The 21,443-nt window shown below is 42.4% G+C and overlaps 2 protein-coding genes across 2 annotated transcripts; both read right to left on the reverse strand.

Moving 5' to 3' along the window:
* Window positions 1–6,196: 6,196 nt before the first annotated feature.
* On the reverse strand, window positions 6,197–11,490 carry LOC117850498 (uncharacterized). Its single transcript, XM_034732326.2, has 6 exons — window positions 11,131–11,490; window positions 10,928–10,993; window positions 10,086–10,236; window positions 9,903–9,995; window positions 9,751–9,814; window positions 6,197–6,912 (listed from the first exon to the last, which is right to left on the reverse strand). The coding sequence occupies exons 1-6, from the start codon at window positions 11,382–11,384 to the stop codon at window positions 6,338–6,340; spliced, it is 1,203 nt and encodes a 400-aa protein (XP_034588217.1). The 5' UTR covers window positions 11,385–11,490; the 3' UTR covers window positions 6,197–6,337.
* Window positions 11,491–12,436: 946 nt separating this feature from the next.
* LOC117849736 (protein tesmin/TSO1-like CXC 2) lies at window positions 12,437–18,566 on the reverse strand. The gene is made up of 11 exons (XM_034731399.2): window positions 18,373–18,566; window positions 17,288–17,457; window positions 16,479–17,202; window positions 15,661–16,064; window positions 15,510–15,581; window positions 14,883–15,063; window positions 14,580–14,675; window positions 14,434–14,500; window positions 13,453–13,618; window positions 12,944–13,357; window positions 12,437–12,822 (listed from the first exon to the last, which is right to left on the reverse strand). The coding sequence occupies exons 1-10, from the start codon at window positions 18,418–18,420 to the stop codon at window positions 12,970–12,972; spliced, it is 2,316 nt and encodes a 771-aa protein (XP_034587290.1). The 5' UTR covers window positions 18,421–18,566; the 3' UTR covers window positions 12,437–12,822; window positions 12,944–12,969.
* Window positions 18,567–21,443: the final 2,877 nt, after the last annotated feature.

Consider the following 21,443-nt stretch of genomic DNA (forward strand, 5'->3'; position numbering starts at 1 on the left):
AACATGATTGTTAATTGAACAGAGCATCACTGGGCAGCGTAATGCTCAGCCGGTGATGACCAGTGAATATTCTCAAGGAATATTGTCAACTCATCTGTGCATCTGGTGACTTTCTGTAGTGTACTACTCTCGCATACCAAGATCACCGTTCCTACCTGCCTACATTCTACATGTACAGATTACCTCATTTGGCTCTCGCAGATCCCCAAGACCAAACAGTTTTTTTCTCAAGGGATAAATGGTCACAACAAAATTGTTTCAATTTATGAACCTTACCAGCTGAGCTACCCTAAGTTCGCCATGGACATGAACACACATTTGACTCCCAACTTCAAATACATTGTCTTCTTTTTTCTTTTTCTTTCTTCTTCTGCTAAGATATTATCTACATGCAAATATATACTAAATGACAGCTGAGTTGACAGGAAGATTATGGATGCCTCCAGGCTCGCTCAAATAAGCACATGCCATGGACTCACTGGTGAGTCGAGGTTCAAAACATGAGCATGACAGAGACACTGTTGCCAGATTCTATGTTTATTAAATATCGTTCGGATGGTACACATTGTAGGCTAGTGGATTATTATGAGGAGCACGTTTTTTAATAGTTCCTCGCAAGAAAACTTTTACAATAATTGGTTTTCGTTCGCTACCTTTGTAAAAAGCTAAAGAAAAAAAAAGGATATTCTTTGCTAAATATTGATCGTGCGGATCATGGTACTTTAAGTCTATGCAATCTCAAAAGCGCGAACAAAATTTTAGTATATTAGTGCAAATTGGATATGATATGATGAGTGTATAGGTAACACTGTGGTTAAAAAAACATACATAACAGATGGTAAAGAGTGAATGGTAATTAAGTTGGTAAGTCTCAAGGGAAAATATCGCTACAATAGGGCAAAAAAGCAAGTTTTCCTGTAGTATTCTTCATTCATGAACAATGCTAGATTTAATTTAATTTAATTATCTCATATAAAATTATGACGTAAATTGCTATGGAAAGCCTACACCATGACTTTTAACTTGGGGACAAAAAGTGAGGTAAAGATTGCTTGGAATGGGGACTGTCGGCTTGACCTTGTTGCCAAGAGCTAGCTAGCCGCTAGCGTTCTTTCTTCAATTCGGTGCACTGTCAAAATCCAAACATTTACCTTTTTTGAAAGCAACTTCACAGGCTTATGGGCACCCAGTAGCCTTGTTTGGTCACTTGCATTTGACACTCTATGCAAGTTTGTCCGTACGCAGGCCTCTATCACAGATCATCATATGAGACCATTTCGATCCTTGTTGATTGGTCCAAATAAAGTCTAACATGTCAGATTTATGTGGCTAGCTTTTTCTTTTACATTTTTGTAAAATTTGCACCGTGTTAAAATTTGCACCGTGTAATAAATGGTAGAAATAATCTCATGTGGTGATAAAAATATATTATGCTAATGTAAAGTGAAGGCATTAGTGGGGAATAGAAGCATGTGCAAGTTTGCAAGTACAACGGAGAAGATGAGTCAGAGTGTATGCAGCCCCCACACTGATATTAATGGATACACATACACTGAAGAGGACCCCCTTGCTCCAACTATCATTGATGCATAGCTGTTGTTGTTCAGCAGGGGATCCCTGGAACTCTCTCTCATGCATCCCGGAACTTTAATGAGACACCAAACTTTTCCTTCTTCAAACCTTTAATAGCCAGAGTTTACAAATACCAAGTCAATTTATACAAAAATCATGTACAATTAATGGAAATCGCGAGCTAGCTTAGTGTATAACAAAACTCAAACCAGCTCAATTTACCTAGCATGTATCTATTTGAATGTCCAGAAATATTATTTGGAAATATTTACGCAGCATGATCTAGTTTTTGTTAATCGGTCGTCTAGCCACTTTTGTGCATCTAAACAGCTTCAAATGAAAAGGTGTTCAACTACATAGCTATAGATGTCATCTTCGTCTGAAATTATATGAAAAATTATGACTTTTTAAATATCATTTGTAGGACATACGACCTGCGAATTTATAGGATCGATTCCACGGGCATATTGGGGTTTCCAACCGCTGGAAGGGTTTTTCATCCGTTGGATGGTTGATAGGTCCCTAGTCAGCTATCAGGTGACCGACATGCCCTATTTTTACAATTACGTGTATGTACATTTAATTGATACTAACTATTTTTGCAAGTCTTTTTAAATTAATAAAAAAATTCTAAAAGCTCAATTAAAAAATTTTAATGAACAATGGCGGATTGACCGCTAGACCTCCTCCTCCAGCAATAATCTTCCAAAGGCCAGTGTGTCGACGTGCACGATCGATGAAGAAACTGCGTATCTCACAACCATTCCAAGCAAGCAGCATGCGTGCGTGAAGAGTTGAAGTTGTACTAACCCTAGCTGACCGTGATCGAAGCCGTATTTTTTGTTGGATCCGTTTGACCTCGCTTGCTCCTCTCTGATATCCTATCTGATGCCGAATTATTGGGCGATTCGATGGGACGACGGCGACATGACTAGGGCCTTGTTTAGTTGGCCAAATTGGGAGATGCAAAATTACTGTGACAGCACTGTAGCACGCTGTAGCGTTTCATTTGTATTTGTGAATTATTGTTCAAATATTGACTAATTAGGCTCAAAAGATTCGTCTCGCAAAGTACAACAAAACTGTGCAATTAGCTTTTAATTTCGCCTACATTTAGTACTCCATGTATGTACCGCAATTTTGATGTGATGGGGAATCTTCTTTTTTATAGTGTCAAAGTTGGAAGTTGGGGGTAACTAAACATGGCCTAGTTTTACCCGTCCTGAATTTCGCTTGAGCTGTACGCCAAACGAATCCATGGCTCATTGGCTGTAGTACGTACCCATGTCCGGATGATTGGACGACGACGACTGCAGCATGCATGTGGTTGGGTTGGGTGCATGGTGAAACAATGCAATATGAATCTTGTTCCCTTCCCCTTGGAATGTGCCACCAAATGCATGCATGCATCCATTTCTCTCATCTCACTTTATGATCGAGACATAGTTTTTAGTTTGGATTTGAAGATAAATAATCGCAATGGATAGGTGTGGTTTGAATTTAGAAAGATTTCACCTAATCCAATCCAATCATCGCTCGCGTATAGGTCACTACTATATGAGCTATTAGGTTTTCCCTTTCTAGATGAAAAGGTGACCAAGAACCTACATACAGTACTGCAAGTGCAAGCAAGTACGTGTTCATCGACTTGAGCCGACCGGAGTTAGGCGTGCAACATGTCACGAATATGCAAGCCTTTTTTGGGTGATATGGCCGGAGCTTTACAATAGTGTCAAGCATGCTCGCAATCAGTGCGTCCATGTGTGATGCGAGAGCAAGCAACAGAAAGCGAGATGGATCTTCCATTTATATTGTTTCATCGGTCTCGCCAGCCACACTGATCGATCGACGATCTTGCTCATCTTTAGCGTGCCCGGCCTTGTGATCTCCTCCGGTATCTCGCGGACCCAAACACCTTTTCCGGGCACATGAAAAGGCACCGTAGGAGAGGTTTCCAAACGTACGTGCACTGTAGTCGTCGTCTGCTCACTGTAGGAATGCTACGTTTGACCTAATAGAGACGATGAAAACTTTGGTTCTGGCCATAGGTTTACCATGTCCTATGTAGTCATGTAGACAAGTTTGACTAAACATGGCAACAACTTCTTGCAGCCTCGTGCTCCACAAGTTGCACGTACAAATTCTTACAAGTATGTTGCAACGTACAATGAAGATGCAGCGTACCAACGAAATCGCTTATACTTAGTCCTAATACATGCAGAGCTTAAACATTGTTTAAACCGATTCGTTTCATTTTTTTGGAGCTTAGCTACACTTAAATTTCATCAAACACCAGGACAACCTAAGCTAGGTTCCATCCATCTATATTTTCTTGCACACACACACACACGTATGATTTGTAAATGAAAAAAATAGGAGAAAAAAAGGCATGGATTATTGGTGAAGATGCAGCATGGAGAACTGAAGATGCAGTGGAAAGGTTGGGAATCATGGACGGGTGGAAAAGGAGCCAAGGGAGCAAGTCACAATGATGACGACGGGTGTGCCTGCGTCTGCGGGCCACACAAGCCGGCCGAGAACGCCACTTCTCCTCTTCTTTCCATGGCCAGGTGGGCCACACGCTGCCCAACAGTCCAGCCACGTTGCGGGCCCACTGGGCTTCATTTCATATGATCTGTGGGACCAGGGACCCACCTGTTCCGCCCACTTCGACGACGAAAGCTTCTCTGCCTGTGGGACAGACATCTGGCTGGTGAAAACAGGATTAGGAAAGATGAATTTCACTAAAACAAACAGTTTTCTAAGTCGACTGTTATTTGACATCCCATGATTTTTTTTAGTATTTGCAATTCATAGCTCCTAGTAGAACATGCTCCTAATTCTACCTAAAGCAAGCTTAGACAATTTCAGTTGGTAACTAAAACATCTTATAAATAACATTAAGGGCGTACAAGAATTGAAAAAAGTAGCACGTACATAGTACATGCAGAGTACAAATTTTCTGGGACAACAAACACGCATGCCTTTTGAATGCCTCACCCACAAACCTGCAATTCTACACCCTGAAAACCCTGCCTCTATTTTCCCTTTTCCAAGCATCCGCCACCTTTGAAACCTGTAATAGCACTCACGCAAAGCTTTATTTTTATTTGTACAAAATCTAGTGCATATATAATCGCCTTAACTTTTCCTCAAAATTGTACCATGTTGAACCGAATTGCTATTTGAAAAACAAGAAAAAGAGAAAAGGCCCTAAGATGATCTTGCCTTCTGGTCCTCCAAATCGGAATGTCGGCACAGAACACAGAGGGGTGCACCCTTTGGCGACACAAGTTCCTGTCAGCTGCACTGTACCACGTCAAGTCGTCGCCCATCAGTGCGCTCCAAATTTTTATGAAAAGGAATTCGTTGGACAGTCAGGTCATATGATTATTCTGCTGAAAGGATTCGGGAAGAAGAGCCCCTATTTTGTCACGCAATGTTTATGATATGAAGCAAAATGTTTTGAATGTTGCCATTTGAATTGCCACGAGATCATATCAACGCCAATGATAGGCAGAGCCATTAAAACGAGTGTATTTCAAATCCTTTTGTCATTTAACCAGATGCAATATATCTGTTGAGCGCTTTCTAAGATAAAATATTTGTTGTTCAATGAGGTAGGCAAAGACTCAAACTTGTTCTGTGCATATATATACGATGATGTTACTCTCTCCATTCCAAATTATTAGGCGTGGTTTGACTCGGGAAGGTTCCGAAGGCTAAACTTTGATTCTTAGTTTAATGTAGTGTTTAGAGTTGTGGTGATTGTGTGCAAGTAGTATAAAACATCAAATGTAGCAGGGAAACACAGCACCGAAATGCTTCCCAGATGACCAAAACCCATTTATGACTGATCACAGGAGATACATGAAGCCATCTTGACCTCTTGGAGTCTTGGCTCATCATCCATTATCCCATCCTGCTGATTTCCGATGGCCGCCGTGTGGAGTGTGGTCCATCATCCATGGGCGCCGCCGGTCAATCAGTTCGCCGACGTGGTTGGTGCGGCCGGCTGGCCGGCGCCCCATCTGGGGCTGCCCGGTGGCGCCCATGGCTCACATGCTCCCAGGTTTGTCTCTTTGGGCCAAGGACATGCATATGGTTGGTGTGGTTTGGTTCCTGGCCAAGCCTAGCCTGATTGGTACGCATAACACACCTGTCTCTGGTGTTGTTGCCGTCTCCTGAGCTGTTTGCATCTGCACAGCACGCTGGTGCAACTGTTCAGGAGACACAGGGCACATCGTTGTCACCAGGCAACATCACCTCATGGGATGAAGAATTCATGCATCCATGACGTGATGTGGCTTGCAACCAGGGTTCCATGAACCTGAGCTCATCAGTCATTGACAGTATCACATAACATGGATGTACAATAGGTCAATAGCATTCCTACTCTGACCATTGGCCAAGTGAGAACAGCAAGTCAGCAACAGACAGACTTGTGGACTTCTCGCATTCCAGGAACAGCTGTCGATTGCTCCAGAAAGGGAGCAGAAAAGACCACCTTGAAAGCAAATGAGGCAGCTGCTGCACTATCAGAGAATTCAGAACTGCTGGTTTTTCTAGCCAAAGATCATAATCAACTTACTGCTAATTCTAATAATAGGCTGGGCTCCAAATATAACGTGGCAACATGCACCATAACTTAGCGCCAGGTACATACATCAGTTCATAACTCATCATCAAGCCATCCATATCTACAGCAGTACATCACAGGTTTATTAAGGTATACGCCGACGAAAATTTCTCACGCTATCTCTAGCTAAACGAGGCTCTTCATCTTGCGCCTCAGCCATATGGGCCTAATATCTACACTCAGTGAGAGGAAGATCTCCCGGTTGCTCGGGTCCAAGAAGACGTCGGGCGCCAGCGACTTCTCAATTGGTGAGAGGTCTGCCATGGCACTCATCACCTCGATGCACCGCGGGATGCTGAACCTGTCCACATGGATCTCCGGCTTCTTGTTGTCCCTCTGGGCCATTGCATGTGCTTCCATGGCATCAGAGGTTCCATCCTCACTGGGCCTCCTCGAGAAGCGCCATTGTTCTCCACGCGCTTCCTCAACTGGTCTCCTGGAGAGCTGCCAGGATGGCGGCTCAGGCCGCACTTGAGTCAGTGGTTTTGGGTAGAGGTGCCCGTTCATGGTCTGGACTTCGACACCGACTAGTGTCTCCTGTTGGAATGAAGACTCCCTGGATACTGGAGATGGAGGGATTGGTGAGAGCTGTCGATTCATGTAATAATCATCTTCATCATCACTCGAGTCAACTTCTGCCCCATTTCTTTCATTCAGTACAGGCGCAGCAAGAGCACTTTTACCATCCAAAATAACGCCAACTGGAGGATAAGAAAGAGGATAAAATATGTTAGTCTGGGAACAGGTAAAACAGCAGCTTAAAATCATATCAGCTTATGAGCTTATCCCATCGGGTAACCAAATGGCAAGCAAGCCATCATCAAAAAAATATCCAACACATTGTTCTTCATCAAAATGAAAACTTATGATGCAAGCTATTCTGGAAGCCAAACAAAACAATATAACATATCAGGTTAACCTTTAGGTACTCCTAAACAACAAAATAAAACAAGCTATTCTGGAGGCCACCAAAATGTTATATCAGTTCATTCTTTAGCGCACCATAATACAAAAGTGTTTCTTTGGTAGCCTATCTTTGCACTATTACTTAATTACCATACTGACATTACAGAGTCTCTAGTTCTGTGTTATCATGGCACTCTGGTGGGTCAGCACTAGAATTAAGTCAACTAGGCATCGGTGAGTTAGGTGATGGAAATATAAATGATAAATAATACCTTATACGATATGAAACCAAATAAATATACCTTGTACAGAAAGAAACTAGGAGAACCAAACATAACAGCATTATAAATCAGAGTAAATCCTCTACTCTCTCAGTAGCAATGTAAAAAAACCCTCATAGAAGCACTTCTAGTAGTGTATCATATCAACTTGCACTGAGTAGTGCCATATGCTAACACTTCGACCTACTGTCCTGTACTAGTCTGTCATACATTACTGTCCTACACATTGCCATTATGCCAAATATTAACACGTCTTAAGTTTTCTAGGCAATGCCATAAGGCCAAATAACACTTGTCACCTAGCATCAGCTAGGAACCTAGGGCACACAAGTATTACTTAAGTTACCACACTTAGCAAGGCATACATTAACACCTTGCAGTTAGCACTTAGGCACTGAAGTAAAGAAGCAGAACACAGCAGAACCAAGAAGCATCCAAAAATCCTAATGTCCTCCAGAAGGAGATAGATAGGCACTGCTCAGAGGGCAGCGGTGATGGTTAGGCAACAGCGGAATCGGGCCAAAGAGGCCATGGCAGAACCATGCTAGAAGAGTTATGACGAACTTGAGCCAGAGAAAGGCAGGCGACCACGGGATAGGACCAACAGGAGTTAGGCACAACAGGGACGGTCACCTAGCGTTAACATGATGTGCACCTACTTCACTCTTCTTTTCCAAAGTTGAGTGCCTCCCTCTTCCAGACTTATGCTTAGTTGTTGAAAAAGTTCTAATACGAGATTTCACAACAATTGAAATGGTTGGTATATCTTAGGACTAGGATATTTGCTGATTCACGCTTTCACAATAATCCAATTTATATACTACATTGGCAAATACAGACCCCATTGGCAACTATTGGTCACTATATTTGTTCACAAATTCTTATCACATCCTCATGTTTGGGGTGGACTTTCCAAACACCTACAGACTCCATGTATTAACTCATTTCTTTGTGCTCATAATTGTTATTAAACGACATCTTTTATCAAAATTTATCCAAACAATGGCATCCTCATCTTCATGCTTTGGTAAAAACAGGGTGACAAGAATTTACAGATAGATGATTGAAGTGTACAACCATACCTAGGGCTGATTAAGTCAAATGCTTCAATGGCAATAACTTAAGTGTGCTAGTTTTCATTCCAGTTGGCAATAGCCTCTTCATTCAATTTCAAGATTATGGGTTCTAACTATGACTTCATATTTCCCAAGCAAAATGAATAGATCTCAAGTGCATTCAGTTTATGACAAATCAATACTTAAGAATTTACTGTGCACACCTGCCCTATAATTAGATAGGCCCCTCCATCAACATACAAGTGTTGATGTGTTACTCCATTTTTTTTTCCTAAAACAGCTTAGCGAGAAATATAGTCAAACTTCCTAACCTTGAGCATCAATCCTTTACCATAACTGCTACATAGAAACTGTATTGCTATAGAGATCCATATTACTTCATAAATGCCATTAGTATTATGTGTTAATAAAAAGTTGTTAAACTAACATATCAACAAGATATTATATTCTAAAAAAGGACAAAGGGAGTGGTTTTGTCTTTAAAACATGAAAAATAAGGTGACAAAGTGGTTTAACTCTGTCAGATCTAGACTTGTAGATTTTTTTTAAAAAAAAAGGTGGTCTAAACATATATTTTAGAATGGAGCCCCAGCTCCAAGAATTATTGAAGATGAGGCTGTGCCAAAAGGGACATAGTCAATGAGGTTGGCAGTCACCGTTGTTAGAATGGCACCATAGTAAAGTTAAAGCCATATTGCTTAGATGAGAAACGTATGGTGGTTGGTTTTTATAACTAAATTGTATTGATGGTTCTAGGATATAAATTCTGGTATAGCAGTTTGTTTGTACCTCCCTACAGATAGGAATAAGAGGGATGTGCTGGGAATTCAGAAGAATCTATATCCAGCTGTCCCAAATCATTGATGCAATGCAGCAGGCAAATCACAAAAATGAAAACATAGCTATGGCACGAACTTCAGCAGCTGTCTAAACTGATTCTATCTGTGCAGAAGCAGAATTCCCAACACTACTAATAAAAGACAACAAAAAATTCAGAGATATGGCATTCAGTCTCACATTGTAAAAGAAAAAAAAAATGTTCCTGAGAATGCTAGAACATGAAAAATATTTGGCAGCTCCTCTACTTGAAAGATAGTCAGGCAATGAAGATCACAACAGTCACTGCAAATAACCTATCCAGTTGGCAGTTAAGGGAGAAACTTGTGCAATCTAAGGTACCAAACAACTGAGTTAAACCATGCACATCTGATAGAAAGTAACTCTACTCTAATATCATGCAATCTAGCTCATCTGTTCAGCTCCTTAATTGTATTACCTTTTCTCCCAAACGGATTTCTACAATCTTCACATTTACAGTTGATGGAGCATCCTGCCCCTCCCTTCAATTAAAAAAGAAATGTTTTCATAATCATGAAATGACACACATTATGAAAATGAAATTTGACAGGATAAAGCTGAATATGGAACCTGGAAGCAGTCACAGTACTTCTTTAGGCAGCCTGACTTCTTGCAGGTGCATTTTCTTCTAATAAGATCCATAGGGGATCTTATAAGTTGTTCCTGAAGACAGTAAATAGCAGGATCACCAAAGAAAGGAAGGAAGAGTGTATCAATAGACATAGATAACCTCATGTAATAAGAAATTCATACCATTGAATCTTGACCAGTCTCCAATGTTTGGACAGGTTTCAGAGGTAAAACTAGTGCAGTCCTTGGAGCCCCTTGCATTGGCTTGTTAAGACAAGGTTCGCATCCACATGATTCAGTACAATGTGACCCAGAAGCAAAGCACACACAGTAACTGTTACAGCATAATGCAAAAGATGATTATACACACAAAAGAAAACTTAAATTCAGTAACAAAAGGAAAAACAAGCTAGGTACACACATGTGCTTGGGTGTGTGTTTGTGCAGGAGATGGTATGCACTTGGCACCCACAGGTTTGTGCATAAACCAACCTAGTTTGTTCAATGATCACCCTTATCACCATTCATGTAAACCCCCTTCCCCAAACTCAGCTCCCTCCAAAGGACGAGTGGTACACAGAATTACATGGCACTAACAGGCAAGTCATTACACCAGAAACCTCGGCACCGTAGACTATAATAAAAAGAGAAGCATTGGTAAATTCAAAACTGCTTGGCAGCATTGTTAAATTCAAAACTGCTCAGCATGTTGAATAAAGCTGCACCATTTTGATATTTAGGTACTGTGAAATTGACAAAAAAAAATGTTTTTTTACCACCATACATTTGAAACATAAGACAGTAAGATCTAAACCTACCTAAAGCAACACAGATTCGTTAGCTACAGCAAACAAAATAAGCACCTATTTCAAAATGGTAAAGACATCGTAAGCGATCACAGACGATGAGAGGTTGGACTAAAAGGCGAAAATGAAACTTGTTCTCTCATTCCACAGTGAAACATCCGTTTGCTGTGATGAAGGAATGGAGAAGACTGCATTCCCGGAAGGAACGAGAAAACTTACAGCTTGAGGCACTTGGACTTCTTGCAGCTGCACGTCTTGCACCCCTCCCCATCCTCCGTTTTCCTCCTGATCCACACAACAAAGAGACAAAACAGAAAAGTAAGCACCAGGCGCGAACCGCACGCAACGAACCGAAAGAGGAAATTGGACGCGCGACCGAAACTTTTGCAGAAAAGGGAAAAGGGAAGAGGAGGCGGACGGACTTCTTCTTCCTGTCGGAGTTGCCGTTCGCCTCCGCCGCAGCAGCCGGAGGCGGGGACACGGCAGCGGAGACGGGGGCGGGGGGCGCAGCAGCGGCTTCGGCGGCCGGGGCTGGAACAACCGGGGCGGGGGCTGGAGTGGGAGCGGGCGGTGGAGGCGGGGGAGGGGCAGGAGGAGGCGTGCTGCGGGCATCGTCGGGCTCCGATCCGGCGGGCTCCGGCTGCGGGGCCTTCGGGGGCTCCTCCTCCGCGTCCATCGGATCGGGCGCCGGCGCCGGCGCCCCGATCGGCGGCTGGGGCGGCGTGGGGCTCGCCGTGGCGACGAAGCGAAGGCGAGCGCGAGAGGTGTGGAGCCCGGGAGGAAGGAAGGGGGGAAGGGCACGAGGCGAGGTGCCGGCTGGTGAAATGGGGTTTACGATTCGTGCGCGGCAGCTGGACGGCTCAGATCGGCGGGTTCCTCCTAGGATCCGGTTTGGCTTCCTTCCGTTTCGACCTGGGCTTTCCGGTCATAAAACGTGATTAGCACACACATAAAGTGGGTGCCTTTTTCTTTTTTGGCAGCGTGTGATTGGTAATAAATTATTATTAACTCAATTTCCAAATCCTGCGCTGAAGTTCTTGGGAGTTACTCCCTCCGCCCCATGAAAAATATAATTCTAGTTTTTAAAAAAATCCTACAAAAAAGTGCAATAACTACCTACTTGTCAGATTTGATTTGCATGTTCAAACTTACTGTATGCGGCCAACAAATAAGGACATTAAAATCTTTTCACGTCATCACTAATCTATCCTAGAAAAATTAGAATTGCGCTCTTCATGGGACAGAGGGAGTACCACTAGGAGGATAGATACTGCAGTAAATTGGTTTGGACAAATAACATATCCTAAACCAAGAAATAAATGGCAGAGCATGAAAAAAAAACATTAGCATTATCTCTTTGCCTTTGGTGTTGGGTGGTTTTCTTAGATTTCACATTAACATGCTCTGGATCGTGCAATCTAAAAGAGATTTCACATTAATATGCTCACATTAACATTCTACGGAAAACCAAACATAAAGCGTAGGAAACAAAAGGAAAAGGTACATGATTCATCTTGAGTCTCTGATCGGGTGAACGTGCATGAAAATATCCGTCAAGGTGCATGTCAACATCGACGAGTGACCTTGGTCCATAGGTACTATCGCATTCGGACGTGCCGTGCTACGAATAGCATCAAATTCTAGCTGGAAATGGAAACTACAATGTCATAGGCCTGAGCTGGAAATAGAAACTATAGTAATCAGATCAAGCTCGCTGACAGAAAAACAGGAGATCAAGCATCGAGAGTTCTTGTTCCAGTCTCAGATACATAAGTCTTTAACAGTCTGTTCATTAGGAACATGAAAGTCTCACAATTTGATCCCAGGTACATAAAGTCTTAAATAGTGTTGGGTCTCTGGAACATAAATAACATGAAATTATACAGACAGACAGCGGTAGGCATCGGGGCCTCGACATAATTTACCAGCAGACCAAATGCCACAGGTGGACAGCAGGCAGTGGATTATTCAACAGTACGTAAAAATGGTTGATCAAGCTCTGAACAGAATGGGAGAAACGCAATTTGCTTGGTTGTTATCAACTTCTAGAGTATGACAGAAATAGTCCTGATGCAGTCGGCAGGAAAGTGATCTCAGGAACCGACAGGATGAGCCTGTATAGCAAGAGAAAAATTAGGCGAGTTGAGATTGGGAAAGGATTAACATCTCAACCGCAAAAGGAAAACAAGAAGCAAAGGTTGTCCTCATATGAAAAACAAGAACCAGAAGGTTTACCACAAGTGCCAAAAGATGACGAATTTTCAAGGTGCTGGTGCCTTGCTCTTTGAATCCTCATTGTTGAAGTCACCACCAAGGGAAGGAAAAGAAGGTATGGACTTGAGAATCAGCTTCCTGCCACTCTTACAGATTGGAGACAGTCCAGTACCCATCCGTGGGGGGGAGACTCGCTTCTTATTAGGAGACACAACCTTGACAGAAGTTTGAGGAGATGAATTCCCTTTTAGGGTATCTGTTGTGCTATCGCCAAGAACCATTTCTGCGTAGTTTCCGAATTGGGCGAGCAGAATATCGGTCTTCAGAGGAGCTTGAGAATTGCACAGCCGAGAAGGATTTCCAGATTTCGCGGAGGATCTTGGCTTCTTGGAGCTTGGTTTCTTGGAGCTTGGGGGTGGAAGACAAGCCAAGGGCCTGGTAAGAGAAAATGCCTTAAACTGAGTGTTCTGCATAAGAGGTAAGATTCGAGCAACAGATGTGCAAAAATGCATGATAACTGACATACAAACCTGCACTCCACCATCGAAGGTGTTGTCAGTAAATTCTCCGCAGCAGCAAGGTCAGTAGCTTGGTAGATAACAAGTTGTTTATCGATTTCACATTTTTCTTCTTTCACACAAGCATTGCTTTCTTCTGATGCCTGCTTAGGCTCCTCTATGCTTAACGCAGCAACCCCTTGAATCAGGTTAAAAAAAGGCCTTAGAAAAACAGTAGCTTTTATGTGTAGCAAAATGTAGGACACAGTTACTGAAACAAGAATTGAAAAAGCTAAGCTAGCCAGTCTTTAACTTCATATAATAACCAAAAGTCTGGATCAAGTACAGTGATTATTATTTGCTTACTCAATGTTCTATGTGCCACTAGTGCACCCTTTTAGAGCCCAAGTATTGAAATGTTCTATATAGCTAAATGCAAGCATCTTGCTTGAAACAAGCAAAATACCATTAGAACCCAAGCTAATCTTGCGAAATGTTTACTTGGTAGTGGAGTTTTTGTTGAAATAATACAGAAGCACACTATTACAATAATCAGAGCACCACTATTGATGACTTTGTTTGAAAGTGTTATGTGACCATTCCCAGCAGAACTTAGTTATCTTGAAGAGCAGACAAAGGCCACAGCTCCAAATTGTGAAGCAGCATAACCAGACTACCAATAGGAATGGTCACTGAGGTGATGTAGGAGACAAACTCTTTAATAGGTGCATAAGTTTTTTTTTTGCTTTCTCTTAATAGGTAACTAATAGAGGGAATAGATTGTATTACATTTTTCAAGTTGAAAGGTCAAACATGAGGTCACAGAAAAATTCAATGAGTATTGGTTTTTATGTGAAGCTATTGCTAGTTCTATGATTGGAAGATCTGGTAGCTGCTTTTGTAATTTGTAGATTGAATAAGACAGCATAGATGCAACTACGATCTTAGAGCATGCAGGTTGATGTTGCAGCTTTTTTTTAAGAAAAGAAAGTCATGAAGATGGATTTGACTCACCCTCCCTTCTTCCAAAAGCATTCTTGCAGCCCTCGCATCTGCAACTTATGGAGCATCCCACACCACCCTTGACGAAGAGTAACAATAAGACAGATACAAAGGGGCCAAAAAGAAAAGGAGTACTAAATCATGGTAGGAATTGGAACCTGAAAACATTCACAGTATTTCTTTAGACACGATGACTTCTTGCAATTGCACCCTCTTTTATGACGAGCTGAAGCAGGAGTTTTGTTGTTAAAGTCCTACAATATTGAAGGTAATGATATTAGCAACAGAGGAGAAAGGAAGTACTCACTCCATCCCAAATTATAGGTCGTTTTGACTTTTCTAATACATAGCTTTCGCTACGCATCTAGATGTACGCTATGTCTAGAAAAGCCAAAATGACCTATAATTTGGGACGGAGGGAGTAACTAAGTACAATAAACAATAAAGGTAGTGGCTCTTACCCCTAATTCCAGGCCAGGCTCAGAAGTGTGAATTACTTTAGGAGCAAATGCTAATGGATTGCGAGATTCAATCTGCTGTCGAGTAGACAGAACTGTTTCCATATGGATCTCGTTATTTAGACAGCCTTGGCATGTACAAGGTTCAGAACAATATACTCCAGCCGCAAAACACTCACAGTAACTGCATGAGAATTACACAAAAAAATCATCGTAACAGAAGATAATCTATCAGTGTGATTTGTCAGGAATAGAACAAGTCCCTTCAAAAGAGTCAAAGCATTGCAACCAGTTCAGAACAGGCTCCTGTTGGATCTCATCCGTAGCCTACCCCAACTTGAAAAAGGCCCTATTGTTATTATTTGTTTAACATTCTACCCAAAGCTTAAAAGCTCTTAAAGCAATAATAGTGGGTTAGTGACAGATACACCTACATCTTCGTCAATAAAAAACATGAATAGATTAATAATCAATCATTTAATCCAAACCAGAATTACTAATAAAGACCAGCACCTTTAACATATATTGATAACTCAAAGGAAGCAATATTCAAACTCATTTCACTTATTCATCAATCTTGTCACATGCAATAGGTGGGGATAAATTTATAAAAGATGCAAGGAACCTTACAGTTTCAAGCATTTTGACTTTTTACAGCTACAACGCTTGCATGAAGTGCCATCACCATTATCAAACTTGTGCCTGCAAAATACTATTATATTTCGTGAATTTTCCAATGAAACAATGCTGTTGGCCTAAATGATGGGCATAGACATAGTACCTTTTCTTCTTGGGACTACCCTGACTAGAAGGTTCAGCGCTCACAATATCGGTTGTTTGAGCAAAATCGTCATTTATAATGTTTTGTTCATAAGGCAGTGGAGAAGATCCAGCAGGGCATGGCAAGCTACTGGATTCATTTATAGTAGAGTGGATGTCCCGGGAGACTATTTTTTCTTTTGGTATTGCAGCAAGGGCATTCAAATGCAAGCCAATACCAGGCAATGCACATGGAGGGGTTCTCAGAGGCTTTGAGTTGATGTCACCAGAAATAGTTTTGCATTTGGGGGTAGTTGAATTTACAGAATGATGATCTGAAGCTTTATCTACACCTTTATTACTAGCCCCAGCCTTTTCATTGAAAAGGCTGCGCCTACGCATGCCACGTAAATGCTGTGACAATGCCTGCAAGAGCAGAAAACATCTTTACAACCGTGAGAAAAAGCATTGATACTTCAGTAAAATCAGCACACATGTTAACTAAGAAACCATTATGCAAAATTAGATTTACTGAGAGAGAACACTATAAAGTAAAGAAAACTGAATAGTTATGACAATGTTGTTAAAATGTGAACGCAAAGATTGTGCAATTGAGAGCAATAAAATGTACAGGGGACGCAAAATAATAACAGCTAATCAACACAGATTTGCTGAGATCCATTCTGCTATATATAGTTCTCAAGTGCATAGTAACTTATATGTACAAATATATTGCAGGGGTCATTGCATTCAAATTAGGCCAATTAGCACGTAGTTACTATGCATTAGTAAAGCAAATAGCAAGTATGTCCAAAACTAGATGGTAATAAGCATACATACATTTTGCTCAGTTGGCATGTAATCTCTGGGCTCATTGAGCTTGTTACATGGCATCAACTGACTTTGCAATGCACCAGGGAGCGCTTGGGGGGTATAATTTACTGCTGCCCCTTCCACTGCCCCAGTCCAGTAATGATGAGGCTCATGTGCAGAATTTTGGGTGTAATGGTCACTAGATTCTTCATTCATCAAGGATTTGCCAGGGTAGGAGTTCTCAGCTTTCTGTGTATCATTCACTGACTGTGTTTCTGTTCCAAATGGCAAACCTAATGTCAGCATATCACCACATGGTTGATTTGTGATCATGTAATCCCCATTATACGCTGCGGGCTCATCCTTATTCTGTTCAGATAGCTGGTTTTCATGAAGATCAATCCCAGAATGTGATGAATCCATTTTGTCTGGGCCACTCTCATCAAGGTTCATACTTTCTAGGTCCGTACACTCCTGGGATATGGTAAGGTCTGTTTTACCATCAGCACATTGATCCTTGTTAGTTTCAACACTGCCAACACCATTCTGTGTAGATTGAGGCAATTGACTTTCAGAGTTTGATGTATGGTCCGAAGAATCAATAGAAGCCTCGTTTAGGCGACAAGTGGTGTTGCAATTCTCTGACACAATGTCTCTGCATCTGATCATTCTAAAAGTGATCGAGGATCCCACACGCGTCCTGACACTGCTAGGTGAGTGCAATTCTTGAGGAAGTTGAACAGAATCATCCCTGTGAACATGAAACACAAACCATAAGGCAGCAAAGACAGGTAGGTAAAACTGGAGACATTAGCTAGGAAACAATGTATACGCACCTTATAAGAATTTTAGGTTCCTTTGCTGGATTGACATGTGGTGAGGCAAAGATTGAAGAAACAGGTGCCAAGTCCGACGACTTGAATAGCTGCACATTATGTGCTCTATCTGAAGGTTTAGGTGGCGGTATAGGCGAGAGATTGTTGATGAAATTAAAGACAGGAGAATCCTGCATGCAGCAAAATCCAGTAATAAAAAAAAAGTAAGCCGCAGATCATCATTTCATCAAAACTTCACAAGTGTTAAAGTGAGCTTAGGTAACCAAATGTCAAACCAGTTGTTTCATCAAAAAATAAATGTCAACTAGTGGTGCATTGGTCAATGCAGCAGGTCTGAGCACATGTAACAGTTCCAGAAGGAAATGAAGCGAGGGGCTTGATACAAACAGATCCTAATTGGCAGGCAAATCATTTCCATGGCCTAGTAATATGCATTATCAGACCCTCACATCCATGCTAAATGCAGAGCCAATGGCACAAACAGCCTCAAGCTCTGAAGAACACACCTTTCCCACCGAGCAGAAAGGGCAGCAAATGCTATCAAATCGGTCAAATCAGCAGGCATTGCTGCGATTCCCGGATCTAAGCACCAGTGCTGCGGTGCTGCTTACCAAACCCTCCATTCCCCACCAATACACGCACCGAAGCTTGTCAAATCTCGCGGAAACGAGGCGACAATCAACACAGACAGCCACCCCCGCAGAACTCACCAAATCAACAAGCCAATTGGTCCATCCATCTACGCGTACAAGGTCCGACAAGGCTGGTCAAATCCCCCAAAAGCTCTTCCCCCCCTTGGAGCCCTCGAATCCGACATCGGGGAACGGCCGCGGACGGGGGCGCATCAGAACCCTAATCGCCCAATCGGGACCGAAAAGTGGAGCGAAAGCGGCGCATCGGCCGCGCCCCATCCAGCCGCCGACCCAAGCAATCCAGCCACCATCCCTAACCCACGAGCCGCCCCTTTCCTCCATCCCCCACCTCGAAACCCCTCGAAATTCCATAAACCCCTCGGAAAACAGTAATAAAACCCGAGAAAAATAATTTGGGGGAAAATCAGCTAAAAATCAGCGCGAGATGCGGACCTCGAACCCGGCGGCGGCGGCGGCGCGGGGCCTATCCGGCGTGTCCATCTGGTCCGGCGACCCCGCGGGGGGCCTCCCGCATCTGCCTCCCCCTACCCTCCTCCCCGCCGCCTCCCTCCTAGTCTGCTCTACTGATGATGAGTAGAGTAGAGCAGCAGCAGCCACCCCGACTAGTTTTTACTGGGCCTGCGACGACTAGTGTTATACTCCCACGCCCCCATCCCATCCCCCCACCACCGTTTCCGTGGCGTGTGGTCGGGTCGCGTTTCAAGGGGAGCGGCCATGGGCGGGAACCCCCCAGGTTTTCGGGCGCCGGCGGGGGCCGACCTGTCAGCGGGAGCAGGACGGCTGGGCCCTGGGCCGCCGCCGGCCCGCAGCGCGGCAGGCCAGTTGCGGCTGGGCCTTCCTTTGGTTTGATTGTTGTAGGGCATTTGGTTTTATTGTTGTAGGGCATGAACACGACATGAACATGGCATTTGGGATTCGCCTCATTCATTTGCCGAGGCTGCTAGCTAGGCTGGATATAGCAAGATTTTCGTGTCATCTTAGATCCCGTCTGGATCCACCAGCTAGCTGGATAAATTTAGCTGCTATGGATCCAAATAGAATCCAGCTAAATTTTAGCTAGCTAAAGATTCTTTTAGCTAGTTGAACCCAGCTAAACCCAGCTACAAGTGATAAAAGACCAAACCGCCCATCCACCTTCCTCGGGAAAGTATTTAAAGTGGGAGTAGAGATAGGATAGACAGATAACTTTTCAACTACTATTTGGTTGGAGGATCCAAACACCTCTAGCTAAACTTTAGCCAGATAAACTTTAGCTAGCTAAAAGAAAACTCCTTTAGTTAGGTGGATCCAAATAGGACCTTTAATCATGGATACGATAGCTGGATCAACACAGGGAGATCGTCATTGATCCTGCTCTTGTGCTGGCAGCTGGCATGCATGCCGCATGTGGAAAATGTCGGCGGGCTTAGCTATGCCTTTCCATATATTCTAATCTACCTACCCCAGCACTTCCCCTTATATTTCATCTTGATCAGCATTAATAGCTGCAGATATTACCTAATATATGCACAACGAAAGAACATTTCACCTTGGAAAATAAAGATTCCTTTTATTTAAAAATTACCTAATATGCATCGATCATCAGTTTTTGATGATACCGGTGCCGTTTGGTTGTGTGGAATCAAGTGAATCGCAAAATGATCGTATGCGCTCACTCACATGCTCTAAAACTAGGTCCTCTAGACTTAGGGTGCGTTTGGTACGGATCCAGATTCTCACAGAAACGTTTTGGATTTAGATTCTCTCAAGAAATATTTCTCCGATATATCAGAAACACTCTGTAGAATCGTTTGGCTAAAAGGCTTGGATTCAGATTCTTGAAAGGTTGGTAAGAAACATTATTTTGTATGAAAAAATTATATAAATGGATAGGTTTTACAAAAAATATTGAGAACTTTTGTGGGTGCGGAATGATACGAATGCCATCCATTTTAAATTATTGCACTTTAAGAGGATCAGTATAAATATTTCTAGATAAAAGAGTAGATAAGAAGAATCAGAATTATGAGAAACCACTTCTTCCCAATCAAAGTTGGCTTCTTGTATTGAGCGTGAGATTTTGGATGATAGCATTTGTGCTACTGCTTTGCATAGCTCTTTTATAGCTACTCCTAAGCTTGTTGCTTCTTCCGGTATTCCCCAAGATAATTCAAGTGGCAAGGGTGTTTCTCACATTTTTGGAACTCATACTCCCAAACCAAAGTTCTATTGCACCTTTTGCAAGAAAGATGGGCATACCGTTGAGTTTTTCTTTCGTCATGTCAAGCATGAGCGACGTGTGCGTACGAAAGCTTTTAGGAAGCCACGTAGCCTTTTCCATGGCACGTGTGAACCTAATATGGGCACCAAGTCAAATAGTGTTGTTGATGCTTCTTTCTCTAAGTCCCAAGGGACTTCACACTTGAATGAGAATGGTGATTCGTCCTCTCGGATCGTGCCTCCAAATAGACCTTTGTACTATTGCTCTTATTGTGAGAAAGATGGGCATCAAGAGAGTTTTTGTTATCGTCATGCAAGACAATTGTGGTGAACTCATGCTTCTAGGCCTTTGGTTATTCATAGCCCGTCTCATGGCATGAGCACTTGTGAGCCTAGTAAGAAGCCACATTTCATTGATGGGTTTTATGACTCATTTTCTAGTGAGTTAGGTCATGCACGTGGACATGCTTCTAAGTCTTCTTATGTTGGTCCACGACATGGTTCTCATGGTGCTTGTGTTGATTCTTCTCTTAAGACCTTGGGGAATCATTGCCTTTTTGCTAGTGGTAGCATTCGTTCTTCTTCTCGAGTTGCTCCTTTGAGGCATGGTTACAAGGGTGTTCCAAAATCTTCTCATTTGAACCAGCATTTGCATCATGCTAACTCACATGATAAGTTGAGTGCTTTTACCCATGTGACCAAGTATTGGATTCCTAAGTACATGCTTGCTAACCCTTTGGGATCCAAGACTTGGTCTTCTTTATCCCCTCATGTGTAGGTACGGGGATGCGGGTGGAGAATATGAGCTCGAAGTGACTTGATCTTTTGCTTAAGGTGATCAGGACTTGATAGTTCTCCACACCATTTGGATGGCCCTTGAGAGGCCTTTGTACGCTTGTATAGTGAGTTTTTTCTTTCTTGTATACTACTCACTTGTACACTATTTACCTGTTTTATCCTTATATCGTGCTGTGAATATACCATGGTAGGCTAGCCACCTTTTCATGTTAGCATATGTGATCTTCATGTATATTTTATCATGCTAGCTCTGTAATATATCTTGGTGGATGATCCACATGAACATCGTGCCATACTTTAGCTTAGTCTTCGTATTGGGTATGACATGTTGTTCATTTGGTATCATTTTAGTTTAGTATCTTGGTATGATCATCTGCACCTTGTTGACATGTTTGCTAGCCCAAGCTTTTATTCATATATGTGGAATCATGTTACACTGCTTCAATTCCTCTCATTGGTATCATCATTGCATTGTGTAGCATGAATTGAGTTTTATCTTAAATCTG

This window comes from Setaria viridis, chromosome 3, assembly GCF_005286985.2.
Source record: "Setaria viridis chromosome 3, Setaria_viridis_v4.0, whole genome shotgun sequence".
In the NCBI taxonomy this organism is placed as follows: domain Eukaryota; kingdom Viridiplantae; phylum Streptophyta; class Magnoliopsida; order Poales; family Poaceae; genus Setaria; species Setaria viridis.

Excerpts from the sequence above, each read along its gene's own strand:
- LOC117849736 (XM_034731399.2), bottom strand. The coding sequence starts at position 18,420 with ATGGACACGCCGGATAGGCCCCGCGCCGCCGCCGCCGCCGGGTTCGAG. Across the intron at positions 16,065-16,478 it reads ACATGCCAACTGAGCAAAAT|GCATTGTCACAGCATTTACG; the intron begins GTATGTATGCTT and ends CTGCTCTTGCAG. Across the intron at positions 14,676-14,882 it reads AGCCTGGCCTGGAATTAGGG|GACTTTAACAACAAAACTCC; the intron begins GTAAGAGCCACT and ends TCAATATTGTAG.
- LOC117850498 (XM_034732326.2), bottom strand. The coding sequence starts at position 11,384 with ATGGACGCGGAGGAGGAGCCCCCGAAGGCCCCGCAGCCGGAGCCCGCC. Across the intron at positions 9,996-10,085 it reads AGACTGGTCAAGATTCAATG|GAACAACTTATAAGATCCCC; the intron begins GTATGAATTTCT and ends TACTGTCTTCAG. Across the intron at positions 9,815-9,902 it reads AGTACTGTGACTGCTTCCAG|GGAGGGGCAGGATGCTCCAT; the intron begins GTTCCATATTCA and ends TTTTAATTGAAG.